General features: G+C 39.8%; 1 protein-coding gene across 1 annotated transcript in view; it reads left to right on the top strand.

The window, feature by feature from the left end:
• LOC126175117 (serine/threonine-protein phosphatase 6 regulatory ankyrin repeat subunit C-like) overlaps positions 1-19,655 on the top strand; it is a 357,458-nt gene that overhangs the window by 253,761 nt on the left and 84,042 nt on the right. Inside the window, exons 10-11 of the mRNA XM_049921671.1 lie at positions 352-450; positions 19,096-19,197. Of these exons, the coding sequence (XP_049777628.1) occupies positions 352-450; positions 19,096-19,197 (201 nt within the window). The remainder of the gene's footprint in view (positions 1-351; positions 451-19,095; positions 19,198-19,655) is intronic.

Here is a 19,655-nt window from a genome sequence, read left to right on the forward strand (position 1 = left end):
CATTTGGGTCCAAATGAAATTTTGCATCTCTTTTGTATGGTACACAGAAACAATCTGGTGTTTACTCATAATTGAACCTGAGCTGAATATTTATGTATTTTTGTATGTTAAGTTATTCACAGAGCTCTGTCACTTTAATGCTGCTTTTTGCCTTATGGTTTACAAGACTCCAAATAACAGTATTTCTTTGACTCTAATTATTAGCCACATATGTTTGTTGCACTTTCAGGTGGACAACAACTTTTGCTCTTGTTTAAGAGACAATGGTTCACATTTTATTTTTCTATCTTTATGTTTTAAATTTTCTTTTGAATGTACATGGACCTAACCAATTGTGTCCCTTTTTTCCAGATGCTCAAATTGTTGATTGATGCTGGAGCAGACGTGAATTTCAAAGATGACCATGGTTGGTCACCACTTCAAGAAGCCCTTAGTTCTGGAAGTTTTAAGGCATGGTCCCTATATCATTATCCAAACAAGAAATGAAACTCTGTGATGCATACTTTTGTAGCTACTCTTCCTTGCCATGAATATATTGCACAAAACAAAATTTATAAGAAGATTTTAATGATTCACCAGAGAGCTTGAAAAATGTGTCTGTTTAGTAACTGTGTAGAAAATAGCATCCTAGAAGGGAATTACCCAAGTAAAGACAGCATGTGCTTGTCATTTTTTCATTATATCTTTGAATTTTCTGCTATAATATCATACATGTTATTATTATTCTATCATTTTCATATGGGATGTAATGAGTTAGGCATGACCCTCTATCTAGCTTATAACGAATAGCACCTCCATAGTTTGGCTTCATAGAGCATGTAAGTAAGCTGTGTCATCCTCTACCAACAATATCACTATATATTTGAATGGAGATGTCTGTGGTTATCACATCAGCCTGCAAGCTATTCATATCAGCTTTTCCAAATGAGCACAACTACTTCCCTTTCATGTAGATCTACACTTGTCTGCATGGGCATGAGTCTATTCCATTTTAGTGTTCTGAAAAAGAAAAATTCCTTGAATTTATTGGAAATCAGAATTTGGTTCTCAGTGCGGCAGCTCATTGCAGAGAATGTATACTTTAGTAGCTGTTAAATATCATTAACTTTATTCACTGCATGCTTAAAGAGTCCTTAAATGAATATCATATAAAATTAGAAAAAGAGCTGGTACTTTGGAAGGAGTTCCCGCTTATCCACTTAAATCATGTGGTTGCTGCTTACATGGCTGCTAAGTAGGCCTACTTTAATTGCATAGACTTATATGTGTCACAGGGTAAGACACAATTACATGTTGTGCAAAGCACTTAAAGCTTCATATCATTTGTAAATTTTCTGACCATAATTGTTCAGGATTGGCAACTTAATGTATGAACAGTTTTGGATTTATACATATATAAGTTAACATTCATATAGTTTTGATTGGTCCTCTGACAGTGATGGTTAGTTAACCGTAATAAACAACATGGAATATACTTCAGTCAAGTGGTCACAATGAGAAAAGAGTAGGTGGAGATCTTCCGACAGTGTCAGTAGTGACTTACAGAATATCAGTCAGAATGACACATATGATGTGTTAGGTTTTAGAACTGTGAATTGTGTTTTATTCATCTCATGATGTACATATGCAATCCATTTGGTTTGCATACAAGAGACATGTCAATAATTTATGGTACAATTACAGTGATTTTTACATTAATAAATAATAGCACTACATAAATAATAACACTATAAGGATATTTCTCGGAATATGTAACACATTGTATCCATCTCAAATTTCCAGTTTGTCTTGTGTGAATTCATCCACTGAGTGATAACATTTCGGTGTCAGTACCTCATATAGCTTTCCTTTATGTGAACCTAAATTCATCTGCATCAAATTGTTCCCTTTTAATTTATTTAGAATTTTCATTTCCATGTGTTGAGGTCCCTGGGCATTTAGTCTGAGGTAGTTGGTGGGGAGCATAAAATTTTCTTTGTTTCTAGTATCATGTGAATGGACTAAATGATTTCCCTCAAATAACTCACATCTGGTGTACAAAAATATAATAATCTCATATATTTATAAGGATGGCAGAGTTAATGTTTTAAGTTTTCTAAATAATGGTCAACAAGGTTCTTTGCAATGTGCAGTGTGCATATCTCAAATGACTTTTTTCTGTATTTTTAGCATCCACACTACATTTGTCGAGTTACCCCAAAAAGCAATACCATACCTAATAATGGATTTGAAGTAGCTTGTATATGCTATTTTTCAAGTGTCCGTGTCAGTTGCTGTTGATAATATTTGCATTGCAAATGCAAAGCTGCTCAGTTTGTTTGCTAGGTATTCCATGTGTGCCTACAAGCCCAAATTTTTATCTACATTTAAACCTAAGAATTTGACTGAGTCAACTTCTTCTATATCTTGGTTGTTGTGTACAGTCTTAACCTGCTCACATTTTGACTGTTTGGTTTTGAACTGCATCATGTGAGTCTTGAATATGTTTAGATTCAACCCATTTAGCTGAAACCAAGTTTCTAAGCTACTGGGGGTCCTGAACACAGATTTGAGAATTTTTTTCCGAATCCTGATCTTCAACTAAGACAGTAGTGTCATCTGCAAACAGAACTAATGGGGATCTGATATTTAATGGTAAGTCATTAACAACAAAAGAAATAGGACTGGGCCTAATATGGAGCCTTGTGGAACAGCTGGAGATATTTTTTTCCAATCAGAAAAAAATATGCACCATTTGAAGAAATGCTAACTCTTTGCTTTCTGTATGATATGCAGGATTTAAGCCACTGTAGGGCACTGCTCATAACGCCATAGTTTTGAAGTTTGTAAACAAGCAATACATGGTTTACAGAATCAAACGCCTTTGTTAGGTTGCAGAAAATTCCTACCACAATATTTCTGTTGTCTAATAATGTACTTATGTTTGCAATGAAACTGTTTACTGCATCTATGGTGTTTTCCACTGCTGAAAACCAAATTAATTGTTTAGAATAATAGAATATTTCGCAATGAAGTTTTTCAGATATTTTAGATAGGACTGAGAGAATCTAGATAGGACAATAATTTCCCATGATATCTCTTGATCCCTTCTTGAAGAATGGTTTGACTTCTGCATATTTCAGTACCTCTGGGAAACAGCCCTTTTCAAAACATTGATTTATTGTTTGAGCTAGTGGGTTTGTAATTCAGTTGTGTACCACTTTAATAACTTTGGTAGGTATTCCATCCCAACCTGCAGATATTTTATGTCTTTGTGTTAGAATAGCATTTTCTACATCATCCACAGAAACTATTAAGTATTTTGTAAATTTTTCAGTTTTCACCTAGTTTAGTTCTGAACTAAACAAATTTCTTCCTCTCCACATAACAGCTGCTTCTGAATGCCTTGGATAACAAAATAATTCAAAATATCATGCTGCAAAAGAAGGAAATGCACTAAAATTATCAGGATTACATAAGATCTGCAACTACTGCAGTTCTGTAAGAATTACTGGTCTACTATACGAAAAAATATCAAAAATCAAAATTTCTTACACATTATGTTCAAAATTAACAACTGAGTTAGCTCATCTCTTTACCATAATGTACCGTGTATCTGTTGATCAGGAAACTGTGCCTGATAGTGAGTATTCCCCAAACCTATCATCCAGTATCACTGACATTTATATCTCACAGAATCGTAGACAATATTCTGAGCTCAAACATAATGAAGTAACTCTAATAGGCTGACCTTCCCCATGCCAAGTGGTATGGATTGAAACTCCTCACAATATGAAAGAAACTCAAGCTTTCAGACATAACCAACATCTTCTTTGTCAGGAGATGACTGTCTGCTGGAAGCCAAGTCCATCTCCTTTATTGCAGCATTCAAGCTTGTCATTAATTGAGTGACTCTGCTTGGCATTCTAACTTTTATATGACATTAGAACTATGTTAAACAAGCAATTAGGAAAACTGCTCTAGAGATACTAAGAACTGAGAGTAAGAGTGTATACAAACTGGATCCTTCATGAATGTTGGATGACCTTAAGAAGTGGATTTAGTAAAAGGAGAATTTACACAAAAAAATAGTTATCAACTAAATCACCTTAAGACAGACAAAATTACCTGACAATAAATGAGGAGTTAAGAGGCACAATTTAATCATAAAAAAATAAGATGTGGGAACAGAAATGCATTGGGATAGAGATTTCAATAGGTGGACCATAGACAACAGAAGTATGAAGGGCTATTATTAGATCAAGCAGTAGAAAACTTTATTCCTTTAAGAGAATGGAAAAAGCATTTTACACCTCTTCTAATTGAAAACAAACCCCAGTACATAAAAGAGGAAGAAGGTATGACTGAAGAAACCATTTGAAATATGGCTATTATGATAGAGGAAGTAAACAGCACACCATCTAAAATGAAGTATGACTGATCAACTCAACCTGGAAGTATTCCTGTTGAATTATTGAAATCTGGAGGACACTGTTTGAAGAAAAGAATAATGCACTTTATGGACAACTGTTGACAATGGAGTTAGATTCCATCAGAGTGGAAAAGGTCATACAGTGTATGTTGTCCAGTTTCAACAAGGAGTGTAGAAGAGACAATAATTGCTACAGAGGCATTAGTGTGAACTGCACAATGAGATGCTTATTTGGCAGATTATGTATGAGAAAATAAGACAAAATGTTGGCCTCCATACTGGGGAGAACCAGAGTAGGTTCAGACAGAACAGACCCTGTGCAGATAACCTCTCTATTTTATAACAGCTATGGGAGAAATTTACAGCACTAGGGGAGGAGTTACACATTGCCTTTGTAAGTTTAGCAAAAACTAAGGACATGGTTTCTAGAGCAAAACTGTAGGAAACTTTGAAAGATATAGATATGGATGACCGTCATTTACAGATCCTTATTAAAATGTACAGACATGATAAAAAACAGGTTAAGAGAGATCAAAATTATCATAACCTGTTAATGTAACAAAAGGCTGACACAAGGCTGCAGAATGTCACCCTTCTGGCTCAATTTATATATAGAAGTGGATCTCCGAAGATGTAAGAACAGCTGTGGAAGAATGACAATCATTGTTAATGATGTACAGGTGTTTTCAAGGTTTGCTGATGGTCGGAGTGTCCTAACACTAGATAAATATGATCATGAGTTCATGATATGACATTTATATCCGGAATATGACAAATGGGAACTACAGATGAGTCTAACAAAAACTGAGGATCTGATAGTGAATAGTGACACTAGATTTAAAGTTCACATAAATGACAGAGCAGTTATGAGACAGGTATAGAATTTCAAAGGCTGTGGGGCAGGCATTGAAAAAAGTGGATTGCATAATACAAAAGTAAAATACAGAATACAACAAAGCAGAAAAACAATAGGGTGTATGAAATCTTTTTCATGGGACAAATACATTTCTAACAACAATAAGAAAAGTGTGGGTTGGCTGATGGTTGAATATGTCTTGTGCTATGGATGAGAACTATGGATTTTAAATTCTGACCTCAAGAGAAGACCAACAACTACATAAAAAGATTATTTACAAAGAAGTGCCAGAATATCTAGAATAGAGAAAAAAACTAGGGATGAAGTAAGAGCTAGAATGAGGGCAAATGAGAACAATTCTTATAATTGTATGGGCATTTGTTGAGAATGACAGATCATCAGTGGCTCAAGAAAATTTTTGAATGGAAACCACCTGGCAGATGAAAACATGGCAGACCACAGCATTCTTGAAATGACCACATCAACAAAATAGTGGTGCATCACAGTGTACACAGGGAGGATGCACTGAAAAAGGATGCTTGGTAGAAAATAACAAAAGTACAGCAAACTATTGTTGTGAATTGATCTTTTTAGTAATTAATCCTATAATAATAAAGATGATGATGATAATAATAATAATAATAACTTTTACTTGCGCAGTGATGTCACCTGGAGAGTGAAATTCACACGTACAAATGTGAAAAATTGGCAATGAGGCAGTGACCACCCGCTCCCCCACTGGGGAACATGGGAATGGAGAGGGAACATAGAGCATCCCTACCACAACATTTTCGCTTGAGAATTCATTTTTCTTGGTTTTATTTGTTTGAAAATGCTCCATCTCAAGTGCTTGTCTCCAAATGCAAAAGAGGTAACAGTGTCCATCTTAACATAGTTAGTACACATGTGAATTTCTAATTCTTCTTTTATTATACAGTCCTAGTAAGTCAATGAATGGGAGAGGATCTTCTCAAAGCTACATCATTCCATAAGAAGGTACACTATGTGATCCAAAGTATCCAGACACCCCAAAAAACATATGTTTTTCATATTAGTGGCATTGTGCTGCCACATACTGCCAGGTACTCCATATCAATGACCTCAGTAGTTGTTAGACATTTTGAGAGAGCAGAATGTGGTGTTCTGCAGAATTCATGGGCTTCGAACATGATTAGGTGATTGGGTGTTACTTGTGTCATAAGTTTGTACGTGAGATTTCCCACTCCTAAACATCCCTTGGTCCATTATTTCCAATGTGATAGTGAAGTGAAAACATTAAGGGGTCACATACGGCACAAAAGTATACAGGTTGAACTCGTCTGCTGACTGACAAGAGACCCCTGACAGTTGAAGAGGGTCATAATGTGTAATGGGTAGATATCTATCCAGACCATCACACAGGAATTCGAAACTGCATCAGAATCCACTGCAAGTACTATGACGGTTTGGCAGGAGGTGAGAAAACTTGGATTTCATGGTCAAGCAGTTGCTCATAAGCCACACATGACGCTGGTAAATGCCAAACAACACCTCCCTTGGTGTAAGGAGTGTAAACATTGGACTATTGAACAGTAGAAAACATTGTGTGGGGTGATGAATCACAGTACACAATGTGGCAATCCGATGGCAGGCTGTGGGTATGGTGAATGCCCGGCGAACGTCATCTGCCAGCATGTGTAGTGCCAACAGTAAGATTTGGAGGCGGTGGTGTTATGGTGTGGTTGTGTTTTTCATGGAGGGGGCTTGCACCCCTTGTTGTTTTGTGTGGCACTATTGCAACACAGACCTACATTGATGTTTAAAACGCCAACCTACATTGATGTTTTAAGCACCTTCTTGCTTCCCAATGTTGTTCATATTGCAGAGCCTGTAGTGGAGTCATTGCATGAAAATAACATCCCTGTAATGGACTGGCCTGCTCAGAGTCCTGACCTGACTCCTATAGGACACCTTTTGGATGTTTTGGAATGCCAACTTCATGCCAGGCCTCACCAGCCGACATCGATACCTCTCCTCAGTGCAGCACTCCGTGAAGAATGGGCTGCTATTCCCCAAGAAACCTTCCAGCACCCGACTGAATGTATGCCTGTGAGAGTGGAAGCTGTCATCAAGGCTAAGGGTCGGCCAACACCATATTGAATTCCAGCATTACTGATGGAGGGTGCCACGAACTTGCAAGTCATTTTCAGCCAGGTGTCCAGATACTTTTGATCACATAGTGTACAAATGAAGTATTCTCAGAGTCGACATTATGCCCTCCTGTAAGTGTGCTGAACTGAGGCAGAGCTCCTGGAGGAAGTTTTCAGAAATCAAAGGTGGAAATGTTTGTGACAATAACAGTTTGACTCCGGACTGGAGCTGTACACAGATGGCATATTGGTTACTACAAATAAACTCCGTTAAAATAAGTAATTCATTTTTCTTAGAAGTGTAACAGCATATAAGCTATAACAGTAATCTCAAAGCTCAAAATAAAAACAACTAGTGGCTGAGTTGATATATCATTTACATTACTTAAAGATAGCAAAAATGAATTAATAAAACCAATAATTTAATAAGCAGTTCAATTGGTGAGTGGGCATTGCTTGAACTTTTAAAAATTACTGAGATATGACCATTGTATAAAAAAGGTGCAATGACTGACATGAACAATAACAGGCCAATCTCATCGACTTCAGCACTTGACAATCTGCATGAAACAGAAATTCTTGACCAAATTGAATCCATCTTCTGTAAATACTCAATATTAAACAACTTGCAGCACAGGTTCTGAAAAGGATGATCCACAACAACAGCAGTAGCAATTTTTTCAATGAACTGCTGAACAGACTGGATAAAGAAAACAAAGTAATTGGGACTTTTCTAGATTTGTCTAAAGCATTTGATTCTGTGAATCATGCAGTGCTATTATCCAACTTAGGAAGTTTTTTATAAGAGGAGCAGCATCAAAATTCTTAATAATCTTATACCCAAGGTAGAAGACAGTGCACTAAACTAAGTTATAACAATGAAAGTAAGCTCCAAGCAGTAAAATCAGCATTCAGAACTTTCAACTGTGGAATCCCACAGGGAAGTATACTTTGGCCAGTCTTGTTTCTTGTGTATATTAATGACATAGCACAGCCAAAAAACTCAAAACTATCAAACTATGCTAATGGTATATCATTTACTAGTTGTGAGCTTACTGAGCACCTAGCATACCAAATCAATAAAGAGAACTTTGAAATGTCCACAGAATATTTAACAATGAATAAACTTACACAGAATAAGGACAAGCCCGTAGTAATACACTTCTTATTAAATTATAATAATATTCATATTGAATCAGTTTCTACATTTGAAGCATCTGATAAACATAAGTTTTTAGGCATTTTGATTGATGAACATCTCACATGGAAAGAATGTATCAGCTACATCTGTAAAAAGGTTACCAGCAATATTTGCTTACTAAAACATCTTGCAAATACGCCAAATAAACTGGTACACCTGCCTGATATCGTATAGGGCTCCCATAAGCACGCAGAAGTGCCGCAGCACAATGTGGCATGGACTCAACTAATGTCTGAAGTCGTGTTGGAGGAAATTGACACCATGAATCCTGCAGGGCTGTTCATAAATCCATAAGGGTACGAGGGGGTGGAGATCTTTTGTGAAAAGCATGTTGCAAGGCATCCCAAATATGCTCAATAATGTTTATGTCTGGAGAGCTTGGTGGACAGTGGAAGTCTCAGAAGAGTTTTCCTCGATCCACTCTGTAGCAATTCTAGACATGTGGGGTGTCACATTGCCCTGCTGGAATTGCCCAAGTCTGTCAGAATGCATGGATACGCGTGATCAGACAGGATGCTTACATATTTGTCACGTGTTTGAGTCGTATCTAGACATATCAGGGGTCCCATACCACTCCAACTGCACATGCCCTGCACCATTACAGAGCCTCCACCTGCTTGAACAGTTCCCTGCTGACATGCAGGGTCCATTGATTCATGAGGCTGTCTCCATGCCTGTACATGTCCATCCACTCAATACAATTTGAAATTAGACTTGTCAGACCAGGCAACATGTGTCCAGTCATCAACAGTCCAAAGCCAGTGTTGATGGCCCCAGGTGAGGTGCAAATTTTTGTGTCATGCAGTTATCAAGGATACATGGATGGGCCTTCAGCTCTGAAAGCCCATCTTGATGATGTTTTACTGAATTGTTTGTGTGCTGTCACTTTTTGCTGGCACAGCACTGCAATCTGCAACAATTTGGAGAAGTGTTGCACTTCTGTCATGTTGAACATCATTGGTCCTGTTCTTGCATGAATTTTTTCTGGACACAGCGATGTCAAGAGATTTGATGTTTTACCAAACTCCTTATATTCATGGTACACCTGTGAAATGGACGTATGGGAAAATCTTCATTTCATCGCTACCTTGGAGATGCTTTGTTCCATCGTTCATGCACTGACTATAACATCACATTCAAACTCTCTTAAATCTTGATAACCTATCATTGTAGCAGCAGTAACTGATCTTACAACTGTGTCAGACACTTGTTATCTTATATAGGCATTGCTGGCTGCAATGCTGTATTCTGCCTGTTTACACATATCTGTATTTGTATATGCATGCGTATACAGTTTCTTTGGTGTTTCAGTATATAATAACCACCCCCCCCCCTTTTCCTTAAATGAGTGTACTACAGTTAAATTCACTCACATTTGCAATATGGGTCTGAAATTTGAGATGCGGTACTCCCAGCCTTCATGGATAGGATTTTCAGGCTTCTAAAGAGAGCAATTATGATAATTGCCAATACAAGCCAAATAAACAGTGCTGTAGGGACTACTTCAAAAATTAAAAAAATACTGACTGTGTATTTGTTGTATGACTATAAGTCTATAATATTTGTAAAAGAGAATGATGAAATAAGTGTGATGAACAGAGAGGTCCATAATTACTATACAGAAGCCAGATGTGACTATCATAGGATAGTTACTAATAAAGGAGCTATAGATTACAGTTCCTTTGAAACTGGGAGACAACTCCATAACAAGTTTCCATATAATATAAAGCAGCTCCATGGCAATCTTTTTAAGGGCAAGTTTCTAAATGGAAGTCTTTGAGTACAAGAGTTGTTATGGTGGTAATGGTGTCGTGAGAGGGTTTGTTGTGTGGTGTACGTGAAAAATTTGTTGTCTGACCATAGCATTGTTGTCTGACCATAGCATTCCACTGCCTGCTACTGAAAGTTGGAATATAATGGAAGTTGATAGTGGATCAAAAGTAATAAAAGAAAGTGCAGAGGTAGTAACCCATATAGTAGACTCCAACCCAGGAAGTCCACAGAAGTCATCAAAAGACCGAATAGTAGATGTTTTGGATCAGGTTGAACTGCATGTGGAATGACTAAGAAGAGAAGCTTTAAAATTGGAAGAAGAAAGGGACACACTTCTTACAACGTTAAACACACTTAAGAATTCTGAGATGATGATTGAATTGTCTGAAAGTGATAGGGAGCATGTGTTGCACTATGCAGATCATATAGCTAACCACTGTTTAACTGTGGAGGTCCTTGTGAAGACTACACATGATGGAACCCAGGAGGAAGATCTGCATCAAGTGAATGGTTTTATTGATTCACTTGTAATCAGATTACGTGAAGATCATTTTGGAAAAAATCCAAGTGTATTGCATTCATGAATTCGTGTTCATCAAATATATCCATTGGAAACATTGACAAGAATTTTGAAAGTGCAATCTTGGGCTGTACACTGGATGATCAGAAGAGGATAAAGAAGTGGTTGCAAGGTTTATTAGATTACATAGACACTTTGTCTGGGTAGAAGTTATGTTGTGCCTTCCAAGAGTGACGGGATTGCACAGTTTTAACACTGGAAAGGCTTTACAAAATTCCATTCCCGATATTTTCAGTATAAACATCGTAATTGAGACACAACAATTGACAAGAACTAACTTGGAATTAAGTTTCAGAAATATTACAACTTTTGTGTTTCAGCTTTTGTGGCTAATTTGCGAAAGCATATTCGATGTGTTGTAAAGGAATTTAATTTGTATTGTTATTTTATAGCTGTTCATAGTTAATGTAAAAATTGCACAGCTGCTTTAGAAATATGGATGACATTTATTGCTTCATATGAAGACAGTTTATGACACTGTGAGGTTACTAGTAAAGACATAACTACCACTGGTAGCAATTATGTTTAGAGTATAATACATAAAAGACATCATATTGAGGAATATAGGTGATAACTTCATATTAGTTAAATTTCATTCTTTGTTTCAGATATGTGATTTTTTGCGAAATAAAACGGTTAGTTACATCTTTCAAAAACGTGTTTACTGCCATATTGGTGTGAACATTTTTCATTTGTGAAAATTGTGGTTTTCAGTATTTTCTTATCAATTGTTTTATTGGAAATTGAGCAATATTAACAGTTGGCTGGAAATGGTAGGTGCTATCATTTCTGCTGTCCTAGATTTTGTTGCTTAAATATAAATTTTCTAAAGCTTGAATTATATTTGGCCAGGAAAATCCATTTTTGCTGATGGGGTGCTGGAGAATAACTTCTTGTGACATAAGATTTGCACTATGTCAGATAGAATCAATTGGTAGTTTACTTAACTGCCTTTAAATGCAGTAGAACAACAGTGACCTTGTACTTAAAACTCCTCTGCTCATTTATTTTGGCAAAAGTAAAGCATTTGCAAAATATTAAGGTAGCTCTTGGATAAAGCATTATGTTGTAGGCAGTTTCAAATTACTGTTACTGGATACATCACTCGTGTGTAAGTGTGGGAACTGGAAAATTAGTTGAAGTTTGATAGAGGCATTATAACTAACTAATTTGCTGAATGTCCATCAGTTTCAGCTGAAAATGTTGCTCCCAGTTCACTGCCTTTTTTATGATACTTATGAATTTTAGATGGTGTAGTAATTTGTCTTAAAAGTGATAACTTTTAATTCCTTAAAAGTATCAATAATAAGCATAAGCTTTCCTCGTTTCCACTGTTAATTTCTTCTTAAATACATTGAATGATCATATTCTACATTATTTTCAAATAAAAATTTTGGTGCAAATGTATATGCAGCTTTGTTGCAGTAAATCTATTTTTATGCAGTTACAATATTATAAAAGTGGCTTATTACATATGTTTTGTAGTGTGTACAGGAATACTCCTCAGTAAATTGACATAAATTATTGCTTCTATGCTTCATATTCAAATTAGAAGGAGTTTAATAATTTGAAAATTTCAGGCTTGGAAATAATATGAGAGTACCTTAATTAAACAGACATAACTTTTTGCAAGTTTCTGACATAGAAGAGCTTGTAGCTTGAGCTTGTTATCTTGGTGTTTGCTGCGTAGCTTAAAGTTTCCGACATATGAAAGTCAGAAGGATGTGATGTTTCTTACCTTCAGTACTTAAACTATTTATGTATTTTATATTCTGTATTGTCACACATTATGCAAGTTCTTGATGCCTTGAAAAATAAAAAAAGATTTTTGTAATTGCTGTATGGTTTGCACACATCTTCCTCACTTGGGGCACATGGTTAATTCACTAATTATTTTGCAGTGTACTATGAATGACAACAACTGTTCCATTATTGTATTGCAAAATAAGAATGATTAAAATACATAATTGTGCCAAACAGTTGTTAATTGAAAAATGTTTATACTCACTTAAAGAATTCTGAGCTGCAATATAGATAGTTTCACTTTTTTAAATTACAGTATATTAGTGGTAGTAAATCTTTATATTAGAGAGTGTAGTGTGCTACTTGATTTATATGTTACTGTAAAAGTAAGATCGTTGGTAAATCCTAGAATTAACCAGTGAAACCTAAGATTTACCATTGATGTGTAGTATAAATTTCTAATCATATGCATTGATTTTGAACTTCTACCAAGAGACGTTGGTAAACTTTAGGATTTACCAATGCAAACTGGTAAAAGCTGGGTCGAAGACTCCTGCATCCATCGTGCAGGTTCAGACAGGTTTCATTGTTGCCAGTTTTGTGTTCAGAAAAGTTTCTTTGTTGGCAATTATGAGTTCTCAGTCTGCTCATGGCTGCTTAGTTGCAGTACATCCTAAAATTTACCAACGTCTCTTGGTAAAAGTTCAAAATCTATACATATAATAAGACATTTCGGACTTTTACCATACCGTGATGGTAATTTTTAAGTTTCACCAATTAATTCTAGGATGTACCAATCATCTTACTTTACAGTAGCATATGTATATATTAATTATGTTTATGGCATGATATGAACAAAGAAATGCAAAAAAAAATTATGATGTCAAAGACTGTAAAGTTAATACGAACAAATAAAGGTTATTGTTGTTGTTATTGTTGTGACAGTGCCACGAGATTTAAAAGTACCGCTACGTCAGTACACAAACACGGCGATAGAGGCAGAGCGCGGGAGCGCCACCTGGCTATGAACGGCGCCGGCTGCAGGTCACGGCACGGCAGTTGAGTGACAGATACGGAGTTGGTAGCATGAAACCCACTATTGTTTCAACGTTTGTATATCCACGCAATTTATTAGTGAATTAAAGGTTATAACACTTATTGGCGATGAGGTCAGATATTTTCTTTCCAGCGTTGGAGTATTGTGCGTTCGTGTCTGGGCAGACATGGAACAGCTTATGCAAGCGCTCATTGAACAACAAACACAGCTGACGGCTGCTATTCAGGCGTTGTCGATGTCGCTTACTCATCATCTGTCGTCCTCTTCTCTGCCTCCATTCCCTCCTTACGACGAGGCCGCTGAAGACTGGGAGGATTATGAGAAGCGTTTGCGGCAACACTTCTTGGCTTTCGGCGTTGTCGACGCTCCAATGTGTAAGTCGTTATTTCTATCTTGGATTTCCCCACGGATCTATCAGCTGCTATCTCAGTTAGCACCTCTGCGGGAACCTGCCTCTCTGTCCTTCCAAGAAATTTGTGACTTATTGTCTAACTATTACCGAAAAAACACCCACGTCATTGCCGCCCGCGTGGCGTTCTACCGGTGTCGTAAACAGCCCCATCAATCTTACCGGGCTTGGGCGGCGGAACTACACGGTCTGAGTAGGAAATGTCAGTTTGTCATGGACACTCATCATGAGTCTTATGCTGATTCAATGGTTAGGGATGCTATTCTACGGCTTGCTCCTGATAAAGAAGTTCAGCAACGTGCCCTACAACTGCCAAACCCGTTGTTGTCGGAAGTTCTAAGCATCGCTCAATCCTTTGAAGTGTCTCACGCTGCTGGCGCGCAAATAGATGCATGGTGTGATGTAGGCGCTGTACAGTCAACTTTCGACATGGACAATTTGCCTGTTTCCCAGGAGAACGATGATGTGGTGGCGGTTCACTTGCGTAAACAACGTCGCGTTGGACCGCAACGCTCGCAGCGAAAACAGCAACCACAGAAACAGGTTCGTTCCGCCCTTCCTTCTTGTCCACGTTGTTTCGTACAGCATGACAGGGCCACATGTCCAAAACGTTGGGCCACGTGTAATTCATGTAGGAAAAAAGGCCACATTGCTTCTGTGTGTCAGTCCCCTCACGTTCCTGTCGACGAGGATGAGGCATCGGACATGGATGTTAACTATGTGCTTTCTCAAACAAATAAGTTGTTTGTTACTGTCCGTGTTCTGGATAAAGACATTCGCATGCAAGTGGACACTGGCTCTGCAGTAACTCTCATTAATTCTCGCACGTATTTGGAGTTGGGCTCCCCTCCCTTGTCTCCAGTTACGCAAAATCTGAGAACTTATAATAAACAGAAAATTCCTATCGTTGGCCAGTTTGATGCTTCCACTGCTTACAAGTCTGTTGTTCGGCCCCTCACATTTTATGTGGTGGATCATGCGGGCACTGAAAATCTGTTCGGTTATGATGCTTTCCAGTTGTTTGGGTTCTCCATTGATGATGAATTGCACCTCATATCTGAGGATATTCCGTATCAACAGCTGGATGGATTGTGTTCTGAATTCTCGTCCGTGTTCTCTGCTGGTCTGGGTTGTGCCAAGGATTTTGAAGCCCACATTACTCTTAAACCTACAGCTCGCCCTAAGTTTTTCTGGGCACGCCCTATTCCGATGGCGTTGCGTGCACCTGTCAGGGCTGAGATAGACAGGTTAACAGCTTCAGGGATTCTCCTTCCTGTTACCTCCAGCGAATGGGCATCGCCAATCGTGGTGGTTTCTAAACCCAGCGGGAGTCTGCGATTGTGTGGTGATTTTATAGCCACTGTCAATGCTCAGAGCCTCATTGACACTTATCCTCTTCCTCGTCCTGAGGAGTTATTTACCAAGCACGCTGGGGGCCAGTTCTTTTCCAAACTTGACTTATTGGAGCTGTACCATCAGTTGCCGTTGGATGCGTCTTCCAAGGAATTTCTCGTCATCAACACTCCTTGTGGGTTGTATGCGTCTTCCAAGGAATTTCTCGTCATCAACACTCCTTGTGGGTTGTATCAGTACCAGAGGTTACCATTTGGTGTCGTTAGCGCGCCGGCCATTTTTCAGCGGTTTTTGGAACAGCTCACGGCTTCCATTCCTGGCTGCATCAACTACCTGGATGACATTGTTGTCATGGGGGCCTCCACTGAGGAGCACCTTCGCAATTTGCGTTCATTATTTCGGGTTCTGCATTCGGCTGGGTTGAAGTGCAATCTGGACAAGTCACAGTTCTTCCAACCCTCCATTGTGTATCTTGGTTTCCACTTGTCCCATGAAGGTATACGTCCTCTACGTCAGCACATTGCGGCCATCACCGCTCTCCCCTGGCCGTCTACAGTCAAAGAACTTCAGGCATTTCTAGGCAAGATTGCTTATTATCACAAATTCATTCCATCCGCGGCGGCGGTGGCTCATCCTCTGCATCAGCTGTTATGCAAAAACGTTCCTTTCTGTTGGTCCGACGAGTGTGAGCAGGCTTTTGTTCGCCTGAAGGCTCATTTGCAGTCGGCGCCTTGTCTTGCCATCTTCCGTCCGGGTCAGCACTTGGTTCTGGCGACTGACGCGTCACAGTATGGCCTAGGGGCTGTTCTCGCCCATCGGTATGAGGATGGGTCGGAACGATCCATCGCCTATGCTTCAAAGACCCTCAACGATGCCCAACAGCGTTACTCTCAAATCAAAAAGGAGGCGCTCGCTATCATTTATGCTCTAAAAAAGTTCAGCGTTTTTTTGTATGGTTCTAAGTTTCACCTCATCACCAACCACAAGCCGCTGGTCTCTCTGTTCAGCCCCTCGGCGTCGCTTCCGGATAAGGCAGTTCACCGCCTGCAACGTTGGGCCTTATACTTGTCTTGTTTTCACTATGAGATTCACTATCGCCCCACAGCCCAGCACGCCAACACTGACGCGTTGTCGCGTTTGCCAGTGGGCCCCGACCCGGTTTTTGATCGAGATGAACTACTCTGTTTCCACATTGATGAGGAAGAACGTCGTGCGGTCGAGGGTTTTCCGCTTACAGGTTCGCAGGTCGCGTCGGCTACTGCGCGGGACCGGTCCTGCGTCAGGTGATCGGTTTTGTTCAACAGGGTTGGCCGGACAGGACCAAGGGCCGGGCATCGGATCCCCTTCGCAACTACCATGCCTTGCGCCTTCGTCTGTCTGTTCGTGAGGGTGTTGTTCTTCTGGCCATGGATGGCGCATCTCCACGGGTTGTGGTGCCAGCTTCTCTTCGCAAAGATGTTCTCAAACTATTGCATGAAGGCCATTGGGGGATTTCTCGGACAAAGTCCCTGGCCCGCAGGCATGTTTATTGGCCTGGTATCGATTCGGACATCACCCACATGGTCGCTGCGTGTGGTCAGTGTGCTCAACAACTGGGTGCACCCCGTACAATGCCCTCTCCGTGGCCTGATCCGGCGCAGCCATGGGAACGGGTGCATGCTGACTTTGCCGGCCCCTTCCTCGGCACTTATTGGCTACTGTTGATTGACGCCTTCTCGAAGTTTCCGTTTGTGGTTCGATGTCCATCGCCCACCACTGCGGCGACGACACTGGCTTTGTCCAAAATCTTTGCGCTAGAAGGTCTTCCATCCATGATTGTCATGGACAACGGCCCTCAGTTCTCTTCGCAGGCCTTCCATGATTTTTGTACTGGACAAGGGATTCATCATGTTACAGCACCGCCCTTCCATCCCCAATCAAATGGGGAGGTCGAGCGCCTTGTCCGCACTTTCAAAAGCCAGATGAAAAAATTTCTTACTGATTTTTCTACCGATGACGCTCTGTTGCAATTTCTGAGTTCTTATCGCTTCACGCCTCTGGGTGATCGCAGCCCTGCTGAACTCTTGCATGGCTGCCAACCACGCACTCTACTGCACCTGCTTCACCCTGTCAGGCCTAGTACTGTGTCCCCTAGTGCGGGAAAATACTCGGCGGGCGCCAACGTGTGGGCACGAGGATATGGATCTTGCCCTAAATGCTTTCCAGGGGTGGTCAAGGCTCTTCGCGGCCGCCGGATTTGTGAAATACGTACGGACGACGGCATGGTTGTTCGTCATTATGACCAGATGCGCCCACGAGTGGTGGCCACGCTGGTGCCACCGCCCCTTCTTTCGCCTCCACCAGCCCGAGAAGCCAGTCCTGTCGCTGCTGCCGATCTCCCGTGCGTGTCGCTGCAGCCAACGTCGCTGCCGCTTCTGAGTACGCCGGAACCGGCCCCAGTCATGACGCCGCCTTCTCCGGGACCCATCTCGCTGGAGCACCCCCTCAGCTCCACGACACCTATGGATGCTGCTCCGGAGTTTTCACCCATCATCTTGTCCAGGAGGCACATTCCACGCACAAGCTTCCGTCCCGGACATTTTCGACCATATTCTCGTGTTTCTCTGCGGGATCTTCTCGGGGTCTCCCAAGAGGCCATGGATGTCTCCGCACTGTCCGTGTCTCCAAGGAAGTGAGTGTCTTTTTTTTTTTTTTCAAGGGGGAAAAGTGTTGTGACAGTGCCACGAGATTTAAAAGTGCCGCTACGTCAGTACGCAAACACGGCGATAGAGGCGCTCCGCAGCTCGGCTGAGCGCGGGAGCGCCACCTGGCTATGAACGGCGCTGGCCGCAGGTCACGGCATGGCAGTTGAGTGACAGATACAGAGTTGGTAGCATGAAACCCACTATTGTTTCTACGTTTGTATATCCACGCAATTTATTAGTTAATTAAAGGTTATAACAGTTATTATTATTATTATTATTGACTGATCACAGTATTCAGGAAATCCAGATTTGAGTTCTAGTCTGGCAGGAATTTCAGTTGACACTAAATATTTATTGCAGTTTTTAGAAATGGCTTTTTAGATAAGATTTCCATTAATTTTCCAGGCAGGAGCCCCTATTGCTTAAGCCATTTCTATAGGTAGCTTTTCAAAGTCCCACACTGAGATACAGGGCTACATTCTGTGCTCATCAACTGTGTTTTCATAGTAAATGTCTTCCCACCACCCCTAATGTGTCTCAAGTTTTAGAGAACTTTCATTTATTTTTCATTTAGGATACATTTGTGTGTGAGCTACAATGTATTTTAGAATCTCTAAGAGTTATGTTGAATTTAAAATTGCCAGCACTTCTACTAAAGAGAAATGGAAAATGTTCTTACCATTTTAAACATTTATGTTACACTTTCTTCAACAAAATTGTTGTACAAAACATTCAACCTATTGAAATAATTAGTTGATATATCTGACTGTTTTAGGGTCAATTAAATCAAAAAGTTCTGTTCCTGTTTGAATTCACAAATCTAAATTGTTGTAGAGGCAAACAAGCAGTTTAGCTGGTATGTCTGTATTGAATGATTGTATTGTTTTATTTTTTTTAAGGGCCTGAACATGCTGTTGGATGTTGGTGCTGATCCCAGTAGTGTGGATGACTGTGGAGTGTCACTGCTCCACATGTTGGCATCTAGGCCTGTGGACCATAAGGTAATGTAATTTTGTTTGTGTCAAAAGTTAAGGGTTCTTTGAGACCTATGAAACAACTTTACACATTGAGATAATGTGTACTGTGTCAATATTGCAACTCATGACACTGTAAGTTTATCAGAAAACTCATCATGGCTTGTGAGTGACAAATATTGTGTACAGTGTGTCAATACTGATGGCATACAGACTGCCTGTATAAGAATAGAGGTCCTCTCATGGTGATATAGGATGCACACTAGATCCCCACACTTGTAGATTGACTCATTTGATCCACTGAATGTGATCTGAAATAATGCTGCCAATTGCCCTTTGAGGGTTGGAAATGATCTGTGGCAGTGGTACACTTTCTCAGTGTAGAACATTTTGTGCATCTTCAATTGGATTTAAGTGTAAGGAGTGAGTTGATCATTCTAGATGCATGTAGAAACTCATCTTATGTGGTTAATCTGCTTTGGATC

This window comes from Schistocerca cancellata, chromosome 3, assembly GCF_023864275.1.
Source record: "Schistocerca cancellata isolate TAMUIC-IGC-003103 chromosome 3, iqSchCanc2.1, whole genome shotgun sequence".
NCBI lineage: Eukaryota > Metazoa > Arthropoda > Insecta > Orthoptera > Acrididae > Schistocerca > Schistocerca cancellata.